This window comes from Sus scrofa, chromosome 5 (genome assembly GCF_054392235.1).
Source record: "Sus scrofa isolate SSC_HxYL_T2T_F1_AM1 chromosome 5, Sscrofa_HxYL_maternal_Yorkshire_Landrace_v2.0, whole genome shotgun sequence".
NCBI classification, from domain to species: domain Eukaryota; kingdom Metazoa; phylum Chordata; class Mammalia; order Artiodactyla; family Suidae; genus Sus; species Sus scrofa.
This window is the reverse complement of record NC_139387.1, coordinates 89193-101927: the sequence shown is the minus strand read 5'-3', so window position 1 is coordinate 101927 and position 12735 is coordinate 89193. Positions and strand designations below refer to the sequence as shown.

Here is a 12735-nt window from a genome sequence, read left to right as displayed (position 1 = left end):
TCAGTTTTGTGTCACATGGTTGAGGCTGATAAAGCCATTTAGCATCCTGTAGCTTGTTGAGAAGATGACCTGAATACCTGGAAAGAAAGGAAAACGGGAGGTGACAGGAAAGGCCTGTGGTGAGGATGGTGGGGATGCCCGCAGGCTGCTTGCTGCTGGGGCGTGGGTAGGGTCCTGCAGGAGGAAGAGGAAGGAAAGTGTATCCTGAGGGGGGGGGGGGTCCCAGGAAATGAAGGGTTGAGGTGGCTGGCAGAAACAGGATTAAGAGGAAGAAGTTAGCAGGGGCCCTTCCTCCTGAGGCAGGAGGGAGGGGAGGAGGGAAGCTGGGACTCCTCCAGCCCCTTGAGCACTGGGCTCCTCCTAGTTGCGAGATATGCATCCGAGAGCTTGCACCCAGGATTTGCTGGGGCCGTAGAGGTCAGTGAAGACCCAGGCCAGCGAGGCCTCCTGTCCATCCTCTTTCACATAAGACATCTGGAACTTCTGGGTCCTTTTTTTTTGGTCACGAGACTGTCAGGGCAGGTGCCACACCAGCGTAGGGTCCTTGACGGGCCTTGGTCTGGCAAACGCTGGCTTGCCCTTGGCTAGAAACACTGCAAGAACGCTCATGAGCAACTGCTGCAACCATGGATGGCCTCTGAAATTGGGTTTTCTGGGGTTTTGCCTTTTTTCTGAACAAACATGAGATTGAACAAAGTTATGATTTTGTTGTGCGTCCACATGTGTGTGCACGTCCATGTGCATGTGTGTGTGTGTGGACGCACAAGTGTGTGTGTTTGCATGCACACAAGCACTGTCCCTACTTGTGGTGGTTCCCGCCCTGAACTCTGTGTACTGACTAGACAGTTGGGCAGATCTGATGGGGATACAGGCCACATGGTGGGGGGCTGGGGGGTCCTGCTTGTCGGGAGGGTGAGGATGGGCGAGGAGGGTGCGGGAGTGGGGCCCAGGGGCCGAGGGACAAGCCTACCTCTTACCCCGTTTACTCTGTTTCTTGATTCCAAGCCTCCATTCGGAGAAGGAAAGGGGGTGAGTCACCTGCGGTGCCCCAGGCCCAGTTTTGCCTGAGCCCTGGCGGGGACATGCTGCTGTGCAAGTCAGGGTCCCGAAGCCTGGGCTGTCCCCTCCCTTTGGCCTCCCTGGGGAGCTGGGGGCGGGCGCAGTAGAAGGACGTGGGAAGGGGAGGTCGGCCGCAGGCCTTGGGGGTCTCAGGTGAGTGGAGGGTGGGCGTGCGAGAGCCAGGGAGGGAGCCCCAAGGCCGCGGAGCAGGAAGGGCCTCCCCCTGTGGAGGCCACAGCCTGTGGGGGAGGGGTGGGCTCAGAGCCCCTGCTGCAGCCTGGAGGAGCTTGTTTGGGGAACCAAGTGACCGGTGGGGGCGGGGTATCAGGTGCTCAGCCTCGGACCTCATGGCTTCTTTCTGCCTGTTTTCTGGGGGCTTCTGTGCCTGGTGTGTGGGCCCCGTTCCTGTGCTGACCTGTTATAGGGTCAGGCCCAGTGCTGATGTCCTTTCAGGGCAGCGATCAGGGCCCACAGCTCTGAGGAGGGAGCTCGGGGTTCCCCTGCCCGGAGTCACCCATGTGGTTTGACTTCACCACCCCCAGCCCTGCTCCACCCTTCAGCCCCGCCCCCTTCCCGTTTCCTCGATGGCTCCTTTCTGCGTGTCCAGCCAGGCTGCAAGGGCCGCAGCAGCCACTTGGGCACAGTCTGGGCGGGGCACTGAGTCCAGCTTCTGGTAAGATCTAGGGCCTGGCCGCTGCAGGTGCTCGGGAGTTAGTGCCAGACAGAGTCTAAGGTGGCTTTGTGGCCCGGGCGTGTGTGTTCACGCGTTTGTACACATGCTACGTGCCCACTGCCCCTCACTCCAGGATCCGCTGGGCCTTACCTGTGCCAAGGACACATGGCCCGTCTGTCTCAGCCAGGCTCTGCTGTGTGACCTGTGGCCTTGCCCTCCCAACTTTGCTGTGGCCTGTGCCTCAGTCCCAGGTGAAATGCTTTCCCCAGGGTCTTTTCAGGTATAAACCAGTTGAAGAGGTCTCCTCTGGGGACACTTTTCTTCACACCTTTGAGGCAGACACACAAGCTATTTCTGGAATGTTTTGGTTCTGTCCTGAGCTCATTAGCGGGGCTCCTAGGGTGCTCTGCTGTGGCCTGTGTGCTTCTTCCCGTTGTAGGGAAGTGACGGCGATCCATTGCTCCCGCAGGCCCCTCATCCCTGCTTGGGTCCTGGTTCAAACAGCTGTATACCCAGCTGTGACCCTCCCAACAGCCGGCAGCGTGTATGGGGCTGATGGGAGGCAGCAGTTTCCAGTGCCCAAGATCTGGTTCTTAATGGGCTTTTTTTAAGCAGCTAATTTATTTAAGAATGTATTCTCTAATTTGGGGGGATTAGTGTCAGTCTCACCAGCAGTAGTTTGCAGAATTCTTGATTCTCTCCCTTGGAAAATAATTCTCGCCTGGCCTCACACTGTGGTCCCATGGCCACCGTCTGCTTTGTTGACTTCTGCGTGCACCGCTTTGGGTCTCTGGGCCTGGAGACGCAGCCTCTACATCCGCAGCTCGGGCGAGCAGGTGCCCCCAAGTCCCACCCGGACATCTTATCTCTGCTCACGGCTTTAGGGCTGTGGTTTCTGGCTAATCTGTGAAGTCTTATCTCTTACGTAGCAGATCTACGATCTGGGGCCCTTTATCTCTCAGAGTTTCAGATTCTTCTTGGGTGAAATGGGGCAGTAAGAACTCCTCCTGCGTGTGGTTGTGGGATTCCCGTAAATCTCCTCGAACCCTGGAGATGACCAAGGACGTAATGGCAGCGATGGTGACTCCGGCTTCCAAAGGGAAGTTACTTCACTGCAAGAGCAGACAGGAAGGGCCTCCCCAGGCTGCACCTGGTGGTGCCTGGAGCTACGCACAGGCCCAGCGAGCTGGTCTGCAGGTGGAGCGTGTTTTGCTGGTGACTGGTCGCATTTGTTGAACCCTTGGGCACTTGGGGCGCAGGCTAAGACACTCAGGGTGTGCAGGCAAGGGTATTTGCTCTTGTTCTAGGAGCCCACGGGCTGTTTGGGGAGATGAGGCATGCAGGCTGCGGTTCTCTGGTGTGGGGCACTCGGGGCGCATGAGGAGAAGTGTAACAGATGCGTGGTCCTCTAGGGTTGGCACAGCCCCTGGAAGCCTGGAGGGGCCTGAGTATGGGTGGGCTGTGGTGGGAGAGCAATTCCCCCCCTCCACCGCTTTCCTGCTCTGTCCACCCCAGTCCTCCCAGCATAGCTAATAGTTCTCTGACACATGTGTGTGTTCAACAGAATTTCCAAGCCATGTTGGTAATCAGAAACACTGCTTTCAAAAACATTAGATAGCTCTGGGAGTTCCCATCGTGGCTCAGTGGAAACGAATCTGACTAGTATCCTTGAGGACGCAGGTTCCAGCCCTGGCCCCACTCAGTGGGTTAAGGATTCGGCGTTGCCATGAGCTGTGGTGTCGCTTGCAGATGCGGCTCAGGTCTGATGTGGCTGTGGCTGTGGTGTAGGCCGGCAGCAGCTACAGCTCTGATTGGACCCCTAGCCTGGGAACCTCCATAGGCCATGGGTGCAGCCCTCAAAAGACAAAACAAACAAAAACATTGAATGACTTTAATACAAACAAGCGGATTTGAAAAGAATGCTGCCCAAGGGCCCCCGGCGCCTTTCTTCAGTCCTGGGCCTGCGCAGGCCTCCGCCCGGCCTTGTTCTCCCGCTCCTAGCTTCGGGGGCTGCTTTCTGAGAGGCTGGGGAAGCCCCTCTGACACTGCCCCTCCCGACACCCTCTTCTCGACGCCTCCCAGCCTGGGGGGCTACTCGAGGGCTACAGGTGCTGTGGTCTCCTGACCTGCAGAGCGCTCTTTAGGTCCCTGTCCCCACCTGTGGTTCTCGGTTTAGACACCTCCTTTGTGAGCGGGCACTTCTCTTCATCCCCAGGCTTACCGTTTGGTGCGGGGGTGGGGGGCACAGCAGACGAGTGATGCCACGCGCTGAGGAGGGGAGTGAAAGGGAGTCGGGGACATTCAGAACTCTGGGCTCTGAACCGCTCTGCCCCCGCCTTGGTCCCCTCCCTAAGGGTCAGTCGCGATTTTCCTGGAGTGGGGTTCGTGGGGTCACCTGGAGCCTCCCCGAGGGCGGGGAGCCCAGGCTGGAGTGGAGTCTGGGTTCTGGTGTGTGAGGGCCTTGGATGGGATGCAGGTTCTTGTCCTGCTTGGGTCTTGAACGCATGCCTGGGGGAGCGAGGGGCCTGAGGTGGGCAGGGCCCTTGGCCTCTGTCGGCAGCATCAGGACGACTAGCCCTGGGGAGGCTGTGGCAGTGGGGCTGCAGAGGGGCTGTAGCAGGTTAGAGGTCCCTGCGGCTCAGCCGCCACGTCCTCGGCTGTGCAGAGAAGCTGGATGAGATCCTGGCAGCTGCCACAGAGCCGACGCTGAGGCCGGACATCGCCGATGCTGACTCAAGAGCTGCCACCGTCAAACAGCGGCCCACGAGTCGGAGGATCACCCCTGCTGAGATCAGTGTAAGCCAGCCTGGCAGCGGGGGCACTGGGGGGTGGGCGGGGCATGGGTCAGAGGGCCATGTCCCCCACGGGGTGTTTATGCATTTGGGGGGTGAGGGCCCCTCGTTTGGGGTGGAGGTGAAGGACCTCACAGCCTCTCTCAGAGACATGAGGGGCCATCTCAGCCCCCAGGATGGCCACGATTCAACATGCACAGAGTTCTCATGCTTCTGGCTGTGGCTCTCGGTGCCTCCTGCCTGAGGCAGGTTCTGTGCCAGCTCAGGACCACCCAGAGCAAGCATTCCAGCCAAGCTGAGGCCACCATATGGTGTGTTTCTGTTCCCTGCCGCCCAGCCCGCGCCTCTCACTTGGCACCGTCTCGGCTGCTCCTTCAGCTCCCCCCGAGCCAGACCCAGGTCCACGGACTGCCCTGGCCGTCTGCATCCACTCTGCCCAGTGCCGCCTATGCCCGGGCCCCTGCTGGCTGTGCCCCTGCTCCCCGGGGACAGGACCTGGCCCGGGTCTGGGTCATGTGTCACAGGCACCAGCACTGTTGGAATTAGCATTGGGGTGTCTGATCTCAGGCTTAGGAGGAGGATGGGTGGGGAACTGGGGACCCCAGTGCTCTAGCACCTCCATGTACCCTCCCCCCCCCACTCTCATAGTCATTGTTTGAGCGCCAGGGCCTCCCGGGCCCAGAGAAGCTGCCAGGCTCCCTGCGGAAGGGGATTCCACGGACCAAGTCTGTAGGTACGGCTGGGCTGGGGGCTGCATGGGGCTGGAGGGCTGGGGCTGGGGTGGGTGTGGGGCTGGAGGACTCTGTCTCTCGCCACCCTTAGCTTCTCTCTGAGCCCTGCCTCTCCCGGCCCAGGCCAGAAATCTTTTTGTTCGAAGGCATGGATAGGGTCACCCTTCCCCAACCCAGAGAGACTTTGCTGAAATACCCTTGGGCCTTCTCCCCATGCATCCCTCCCTGTCCACTGGGCGCCCCTGTTCTGTCCCTCCTGCCAACGCCAGCGTCCCCATCCTGGCTTTTCCATGTCCTTCCCGCTGTGCTCCCAGAAGCCCGAGTACATGTCAGGTTTCTGATGCTAACCCTCCCCACCCCACCTTGCACCTGCAACCCCGGCACCCAGGTTTTGCTCTGCATCTCTCTTCTTCGTCACAGCCAGTGTTCTCCAGAGCTCTCCCGTTCCCCACCTGCCTCTTGGCCTGGGGCAGGCAGACTTTGTCCATACCTAAAACTGAAGTTGTTCCCACCAGGGTCACCAGGGGTCTCCAGGGCGCTCCTCCCAGTGGACACATTTGCTTTTCCTGCCGCCTCCTCTGTGCTACTTCCCTCCCCAGGGCCTCTCAGACAGCACTCCCTGGTGTTCCCCTAAGTTTTCAGGCGGGAGTTGTTCGGTCCCCAGCCCTCCCTCACAAGTTGCGGGGCCTTCTCAAGGCTACGTCCTTAGCCCCTTGGTCTTCTGCACACCTCACACTTGGCCCCCTCCTCCCTCGACCCCAGACTGGCTCTTCTGATAAGCCCTGCCCACTGCTCATCCCTCTGGGCACCCGGTACCTCTCGCCTGCCCACCTGTCCATCCATCCAGTTACGCACTTTTCCAGTTTTCCGTCTGTCAGTTCACCCATTGGCCTTTCCGCTTGTCCGTCCGTTGGTCCGCATACGCCACCACACCCATCATCTGTTAAGCAGCAGCGTGAGAGCCTAGTCAGTACTTCCTGTAACACTGTGTTTCATGCACACTGTTCGTGTAACACTCAGAGTAACCCTGCTGAGGTGACACTGTTGGCCCTTCTCTATTACAGATGAGGAAATAAGCGAAGAGGTAAAATGACTTGCCCAAGGTCACACAGCTGCCTCACCTGTCTTCTTTTCACCCACCTAGCTAACCAGCTGCCTAAAATTCAATCCCTCATTCACCACGTAACCCCTGCGATGCTGGGCAGGGTCTGAGAGCTCCTTTGGGGGAGGTGACACATCTGCAGACAGCTCAGCTCGGCAGTTACGTGGTGGATGCGAAGGGGCATTTATAGGTGGAGCTGACTAGGGAGTACCAGCTGCACTTGAGGGTCAAGGAAGGCTGAGGGGAGGTGCGTTTGGGTTTAGACATGCAGGGGAGCATGGGTTTCTGGTAGGTAATGGGGTGAATTGCTGCCAGGCCATTGTATACAGCGTCATCCTTCAGAGACAGCAGTGGGCCTTTTCTGTATTTGGGAGAGTGGGGAAGAGGGCAGGTGTGACTGCACCTACTTTGGAGCAGAGAGGCACTTCCCTGCCTGACCTCCCTGGCCTAATCCCTGGGTATCCACTCTAGTTCCCTCCTTGGTTTCCACCTCATTCTCAGCCTCCCCTGACAAATTAGGGACCGTCTGCTTCCTTACACACCTGGCAGCCAGCTTCTCACCATGCCTGCAGCCCTGCTGTCCCAGGCCTTATTACCTCATGGCTGGACCACAGCTTTGATCTCCTCTTGACCTCCTGCCCCAGCTTCACCCTGTAGTCCATCCCTCAGGCCAAAGATGGCTTTCTGCAGAGCAGATGGCACATCACATCCCTGGAGTTGCCACTCAGTGGGCTCCTCGTTGCCCTGAGGCCCTAGGACCTCACGCAGCCCTCGTCTGCTTCATCACGACACATCTGTCTCTGCCTCCCTCTTCTCCCAGGACTCACTGCTCTCCACCTGCCCTCACTCTTCCTGGGTTGCCTGCCCTCAGCCCACTCCGCCCCAGTACTGACCGCCACAGGTCTGGATCGGAAGTGCACGAACTGTAGGCTCTGAGCTTCTCAGTGGTGTTTGCCAGCCCTTCCCTACTTGTCCCTCCTGGACCCTCCCATGCTCTGTCCACGAGTGGCTCATCTTTAATCACCTTTGCCCTCGCCTGCTGCCCGTTGCCCGCATGAACGGTGGCGGAGCTGTCAGACTCTAGGGCTCCTACCCCTTGTCCCAGCTCTGTGGCTCTGGGCACACATCTCAGTCCTTGGGACCTCAGGGTCCTGATCCATAAACATGGGAACCGTCTAGTACCCATCTCCCAGGCCACGCTGAGGCCCATCCAGGGGGGCTGTGCTCACAGGCTGAGTCCTGAGCAGCTGCAAATGTTGACAGTAGATGTAGGTCCTGCGTATTGTGACTGGTGCACAGTCAGTGCTGGAGAAATGCCCACCCACTCTGGCAGAACAGATTCCTCTTTCATCCCAAGGCAAGTGACGTGTCTTCACCTTAGGTCAGTCCCGCAGGAGCACTAGCTTTCCCTGTGTGTCTCCGTCTCATGCACAGGCTTGTGGGTACTGAGCTGCGTTTATATGCCGAGGAAGAAATGCAGCAGGGGAGTTCCCATTGTGGCTCATCAGTAACGAACCTGACTAGCAATGAGGACTCAGGTGCGATCCCTGGCCTTGCTCAGTGGGTTAAGGATCCTGCATTGCCGTGAGCTGTGGCATAGGTCACAGACGTGGCTCAGATCTTGTGTGGCTGTGGCTGTGGTGTAGGCCAGCAGCTGTAGTTCCAATTCAACCCCTAGCCCGGGAACCTCCATGTGTTGCAGCTGCAGCCCTAAAAAGCAAAACAAAAACCAAACGAAAAGAAATGCAGTGGGGAGGAGACCCGGGATGAACCTGGCACAAATTCTGTGTCCAGCAGTCAGGGTGGAAGGCAGACCTAAAAGTGACGTGGAGGAGGAAGACCTCAGCCGTCTTCCTGGGGCGGGTGCGTCTAGGTACTCAGGCCTGTGCTGTAAGCTCTAAAGGGCACCAGTACACACTGCCCCACAGGGGGAGGGGCACGGCTCCAGCGATGAGGAAACGGAAGAGCCGAGAGGTTAAGAAACATCAGATAGCAGCTGGCAGAGCTAGAATTCAAACCTGATCTTACACACACCCACCCCCGCCGCCCCTCCCAATGAGGGCTGTGCCTGCGGATAAAAGAGCTGTTACGCTGGACACATGCAGGCAGTGCGGTGTGGGAGGCCTGGTGAGAGCGCCGTGGCGGCTAAAGGAGGAGGTGGTTGGGAAGAGGCAGCCTGCAGCGTCGGGAGTTCCTAGAACTGTGGCCAAGCCCAGAGTGGGGCCAGGAGCGGGTTCCCAAGGTCCTCTGCCAGGGCCCTGGGTGTCAGCATGGAGGAGCCTCTCATCCTCTCCTTGGATCTGGCCATCTTACACTGGCAGCCTAGCTGGGCACACCTGCAGCACAGGTGTCCGCACTGTGTACACAAACAAGGACGCTCTGAGGTTAGGCAACAGGACTGCTCTTGCACGGATCCTACGATATCTAAGTGAGGCAGGCAGGTAGCATTCATTTTAAGTCTGTGTTGTCCGCAAGGGACCTGAAGCTCAGGGCCCGGCCTGAGATCACACAGCCGAGAAGGAGTAAAACTGAAACAGGTGACAGGTGCTCTGCCTGCAATTCTGTGGGAACCCTCCCTCCCTCCTTCTGCCCATCCTTACTGAATTCCAGCCCCTAGGATTATGGCGGTGACCTCTTGGCAGCCTCTGCCGGTCCAGAGCCTGTCCGTCTCTGGGGTTGAGCCTCTCGGGGTTTCTGTCACAAAGCACCCCTCACCTGGGCATCAGCCCTCACTGCCGCAGCCCTGCTGCCCTGCTGCTGTGTATCACTGCTGCTCAGGAGAGCTCCCCCTCATTGCGGATCTCCTCCTTACCTCCCACCTCTGACTGCCGCCAGGGCCTCCCAGTGACACCTGCTTGTTCCACTGCTGCTGGTTCTGAATTGAGGCCTTGCGCAGTCCTGGGTGTGGAAGACCTGCTCCAGCCACCCCTAGCTCTTCTCTGCAGCTGGCAGGAGGAGGGCCGCCCCTTCTCTGCTCAGATGTTTGGGGGCCCTCTTCATTTCCCCAACCCGAGTAGTCAGAATTCAGCCCTTTTGTCAGAGCCTCTGTTGGTGGGGCCCACCCAGGCCCTCCATCTGAACTGATACCTCTCTTGGTCTCCGCAGGAGCCCTCCAAACCCAGCACTGGGCTTGGGGTGCAGCCTGTAGCCTTTCGGGGACAAGCCAGACTGGGGGCCTTGGTCAGTTCCCTGCTCTTGGTTCCTGGTGTCGCCCCTTGCTCTCCAACGCCAGCGCCCACGGCCCCCTGACCCTGCCCTCTTGCGGGCGAGCCAGCACCTCCCGCGGATTTCTAGGGAGCCTCGAGTGCCCTTGGGAGCAGGGCCGGCCCCTGCGGGGAGGGGTGGGGGCGCCGGGTCCGGAGGGGCCTCCTCGAAGACCCTGGCTCCTAGCGCCCGGGCCAGGCTCACCGGCGCCCCTCTGTCCGCAGGAGAGGATGAGAAGCTGGCGTCCCTGCTGGAGGGGCGCTTCCCGAGGAGTACGTCCATGCAGGATTCCGTGCGCGAGGGCCGTGGCATCCCCCCGCCGCCGCAGACCGCGCCGCCACCGCCGCCCGCTCCCTACTACTTCGACTCCGGGCCTCCCCCCGCCTTCTCGCCGCCTCCGCCGCCGGGTCGCGCCTACGACACCGTGCGCTCCAGCTTCAAGCCCGGCCTGGAGGCGCGCCTGGGCGCGGGAGCCCCAGGCCTGTATGATTCCGGCGCGCCCCTGGGTCCGCTGCCCTACCCAGAACGGCAGAAGCGCGCGCGCTCCATGATCATCCTTCAGGACTCGGCGCCCGAGGTGGGCGACGTCCCTCGGCCCCCGCCAGCCGCCACCCCGCCAGAGCGCCCCAAGCGCCGGCCGCGGCCACCGGGCCCCGACAGCCCCTACGCCAACCTTGGCGCCTTCAGCGCCAGCCTCTTCGCGCCGTCCAAACCTCAGCGCCGTAAAAGCCCGTTGGTGAAGCAGCTGCAGGTGGAAGATGCGCAGGAGCGCGCGGCCCTGGCCGTGGGCAGCCCTGGCCCGGGCGGCGGCAGCTTCGCCCGTGAGCCCTCCCCGACGCACCGCGGGCCTCGGCCGAGCGGCCTCGACTACGGCCCCGGGGACAGCCCTGGGCTCGCGTTCGGCGGCCCAGCCCCGGCCAAGGACCGGCGGCTGGAGGAGCGGCGGCGCTCCACCGTGTTCCTGTCCGTGGGAGCCATCGAGGGCAGCTCTCCGAGCGCAGACCTGCCCTCCCTGCAGCCTTCCCGCTCCATCGACGAGCGCCTTCTGGGGCCCGGCACTACCACCACCGGCCGCGACCTGCTGCTGCCCTCCCCTGTCTCTGCTCTCAAGCCATTGGTCAGCGGCCCGAGCCTTGGGCCTTCGGGCTCCACCTTCATCCACCCGCTCACCGGCAAACCCCTGGACCCCAGCTCACCCTTGGCCCTTGCCCTGGCTGCCCGCGAGCGGGCTCTGGCCTCCCAGGCACCCTCCCGCTCCCCCACTCCTGTGCACAGCCCTGACGCCGACCGCCCTGGGCCATTATTTGTGGATGTGCAGGCCCGTGACTCTGAGCGAGGGCCCCTGGCCTCCCCAGCCTTCTCCCCCAGGAGCCCAGCCTGGGTTCCTGTGCCTGCTCGCAGGGAGCCTGAGAAAGCTCCCCGGGAAGAGCGGAAGTCGCCGGAGGACAAGAAGTCCATGATCCTCAGCGTCTTGGACACGTCCCTGCAGCGGCCGGCCGGCCTCATCGTCGTGCACGCTACCAGCAATGGGCAGGAGCCCAGCGGGCTGGGGGCCGAAGAGGAGCACCCGGGCACCCCAGAGCTGACCCCAGCCCCCACACAGTCAGCAGTGGTGGCAGAGCCCCTGCCCAGCCCGCGCGTTCAGCCCCCTGGCAGTACCCCAGCAGACCCCGGGCCAGGCCAGGGCAGCTCAGAGGAGGAGCCAGAGCTGGTATTCGCTGTGAACCTGCCGCCCGCCCAGCTTTCCTCCAGCGACGAGGAGACCAGAGAGGAGCTGGCCCGCATCGGACTGGTGCCGCCTCCCGAAGAATTTGCCAACGGGGTCCTGCTGGCCACCCCCCTCCCTGGCCCAGGTCCCTCGCCCACCACGGTGCCAGGCCCGGCCTCAGGGAAGCCGAGCAGCGAGCCGCCCCCTGCCCCCGAGTCTGCAGCGGATTCGGGGGTGGAGGAGGCCGACACGCGCAGCTCCAGCGACCCCCACCTGGAGACAACGAGCACCATCTCCACGGTGTCCAGCATGTCCACCCTGAGCTCAGAGAGCGGGGAACTCACCGACACCCACACCTCCTTCGCCGACGGACATACTTTTCTACTCGAGAAGCCACCAGTGCCTCCCAAGCCCAAGCTCAAGTCCCCGCTGGGGAAGGGGCCGGTGACCTTCAGGGACCCGCTGCTGAAGCAGTCCTCTGACAGCGAGCTCATGGCCCAGCAGCACCATGCCGCCTCCGCCGGGCTGGCCTCTGCTGCCGGGCCTGCTCGCCCTCGCTACCTCTTCCAGAGAAGGTCCAAGCTGTGGGGGGACCCCGTGGAGAGCCGGGGGCTCCCCGGGCCTGAAGACGACAAACCAACTGTGATCAGTGAGCTCAGCTCCCGCCTGCAGCAGCTGAACAAAGACACCCGCTCCCTGGGGGAGGAGCCGGTTGGTGGCCTGGGCGGCCTGCTGGACCCTGCCAAGAAGTCGCCCATCGCGGCAGCTCGGTGAGCAGGGCAGTGTGGGGAGGGTCCTGTCCCGTGTCCATGCCTGCCCTCCCCGCTCCCCTCCTTCTTCCTCACGTCCACCCACGGTTCCCTCTGTTCCCCCTCCACAGCCCATCCTGTCACCTGTCTGTGCCCCCCGCCCCCCCCCCCCGCCCCCATGCTCCTCCCGTTCACTCCTCTGTCTTTCACCTGGCCTTGCTTTGTCTGAGGCCAAAGGCTCTTTCAGGGATCTGAACTATCAGGGGTGCTGTTCTCTCCATTCCTGTTGGTGCTGAGAGTGGGAGCTGGGCTCCCGCCAGAGGCCCAGGCTGAGTCTGAGCACCTCCACGGAACAGCCTCCTGGCGGCTCCCGCCCCAGGGGTTCCTGCGGACTCTTGCTCTCACTCCTGACCGTAGCTGCCTCAACCACCAAAGGTTCTGTGGTCCACTCTGACCCTAACCCTAACCCCAGCTGTCTGGCTTCTCTGTGGCCCTGTGCACACCGCCCCCTCTTCCTCCCTGTGGTCACATGGCTGTCACATGCGGCTGGTGCCACCTTTCCTGTAGCTGCCTCACTTCCTTTTGAGTGCACTGGATCCTTTTCCTTTTAGGACCCACCACCAATTTCCTATTTTCTGTCCCAGAAACATTTCTGACTCTCAGCACCGCCTAAGTCCCTCAAACAGACTCCTGTGCGTGATTTTCAAAGTGCATTAA

The 12735-nt window shown here is 61.3% G+C and overlaps 1 protein-coding gene across 11 annotated transcripts in view; it reads left to right on the top strand.

The window, feature by feature from the left end:
• Positions 1-12735, top strand: part of SHANK3 (SH3 and multiple ankyrin repeat domains 3) — a 51685-nt gene that overhangs the window by 28961 nt on the left and 9989 nt on the right. For 8 of the 11 annotated variants that reach the window (XM_021091273.2, XM_021091267.2, XM_021091268.2 and 5 more), the window contains 4 exons: positions 1006-1029; positions 4398-4528; positions 5173-5257; positions 9786-12039. In XM_021091273.2, coding sequence (XP_020946932.1) covers positions 1006-1029; positions 4398-4528; positions 5173-5257; positions 9786-12039 — 2494 coding nt within the window. The remainder of the gene's footprint in view (positions 1-1005; positions 1030-4397; positions 4529-5172; positions 5258-9785; positions 12040-12735) is intronic. The other 3 variants (XM_085024961.1, XM_021091269.2, XM_085024962.1) reach the window with 1 other exon arrangement.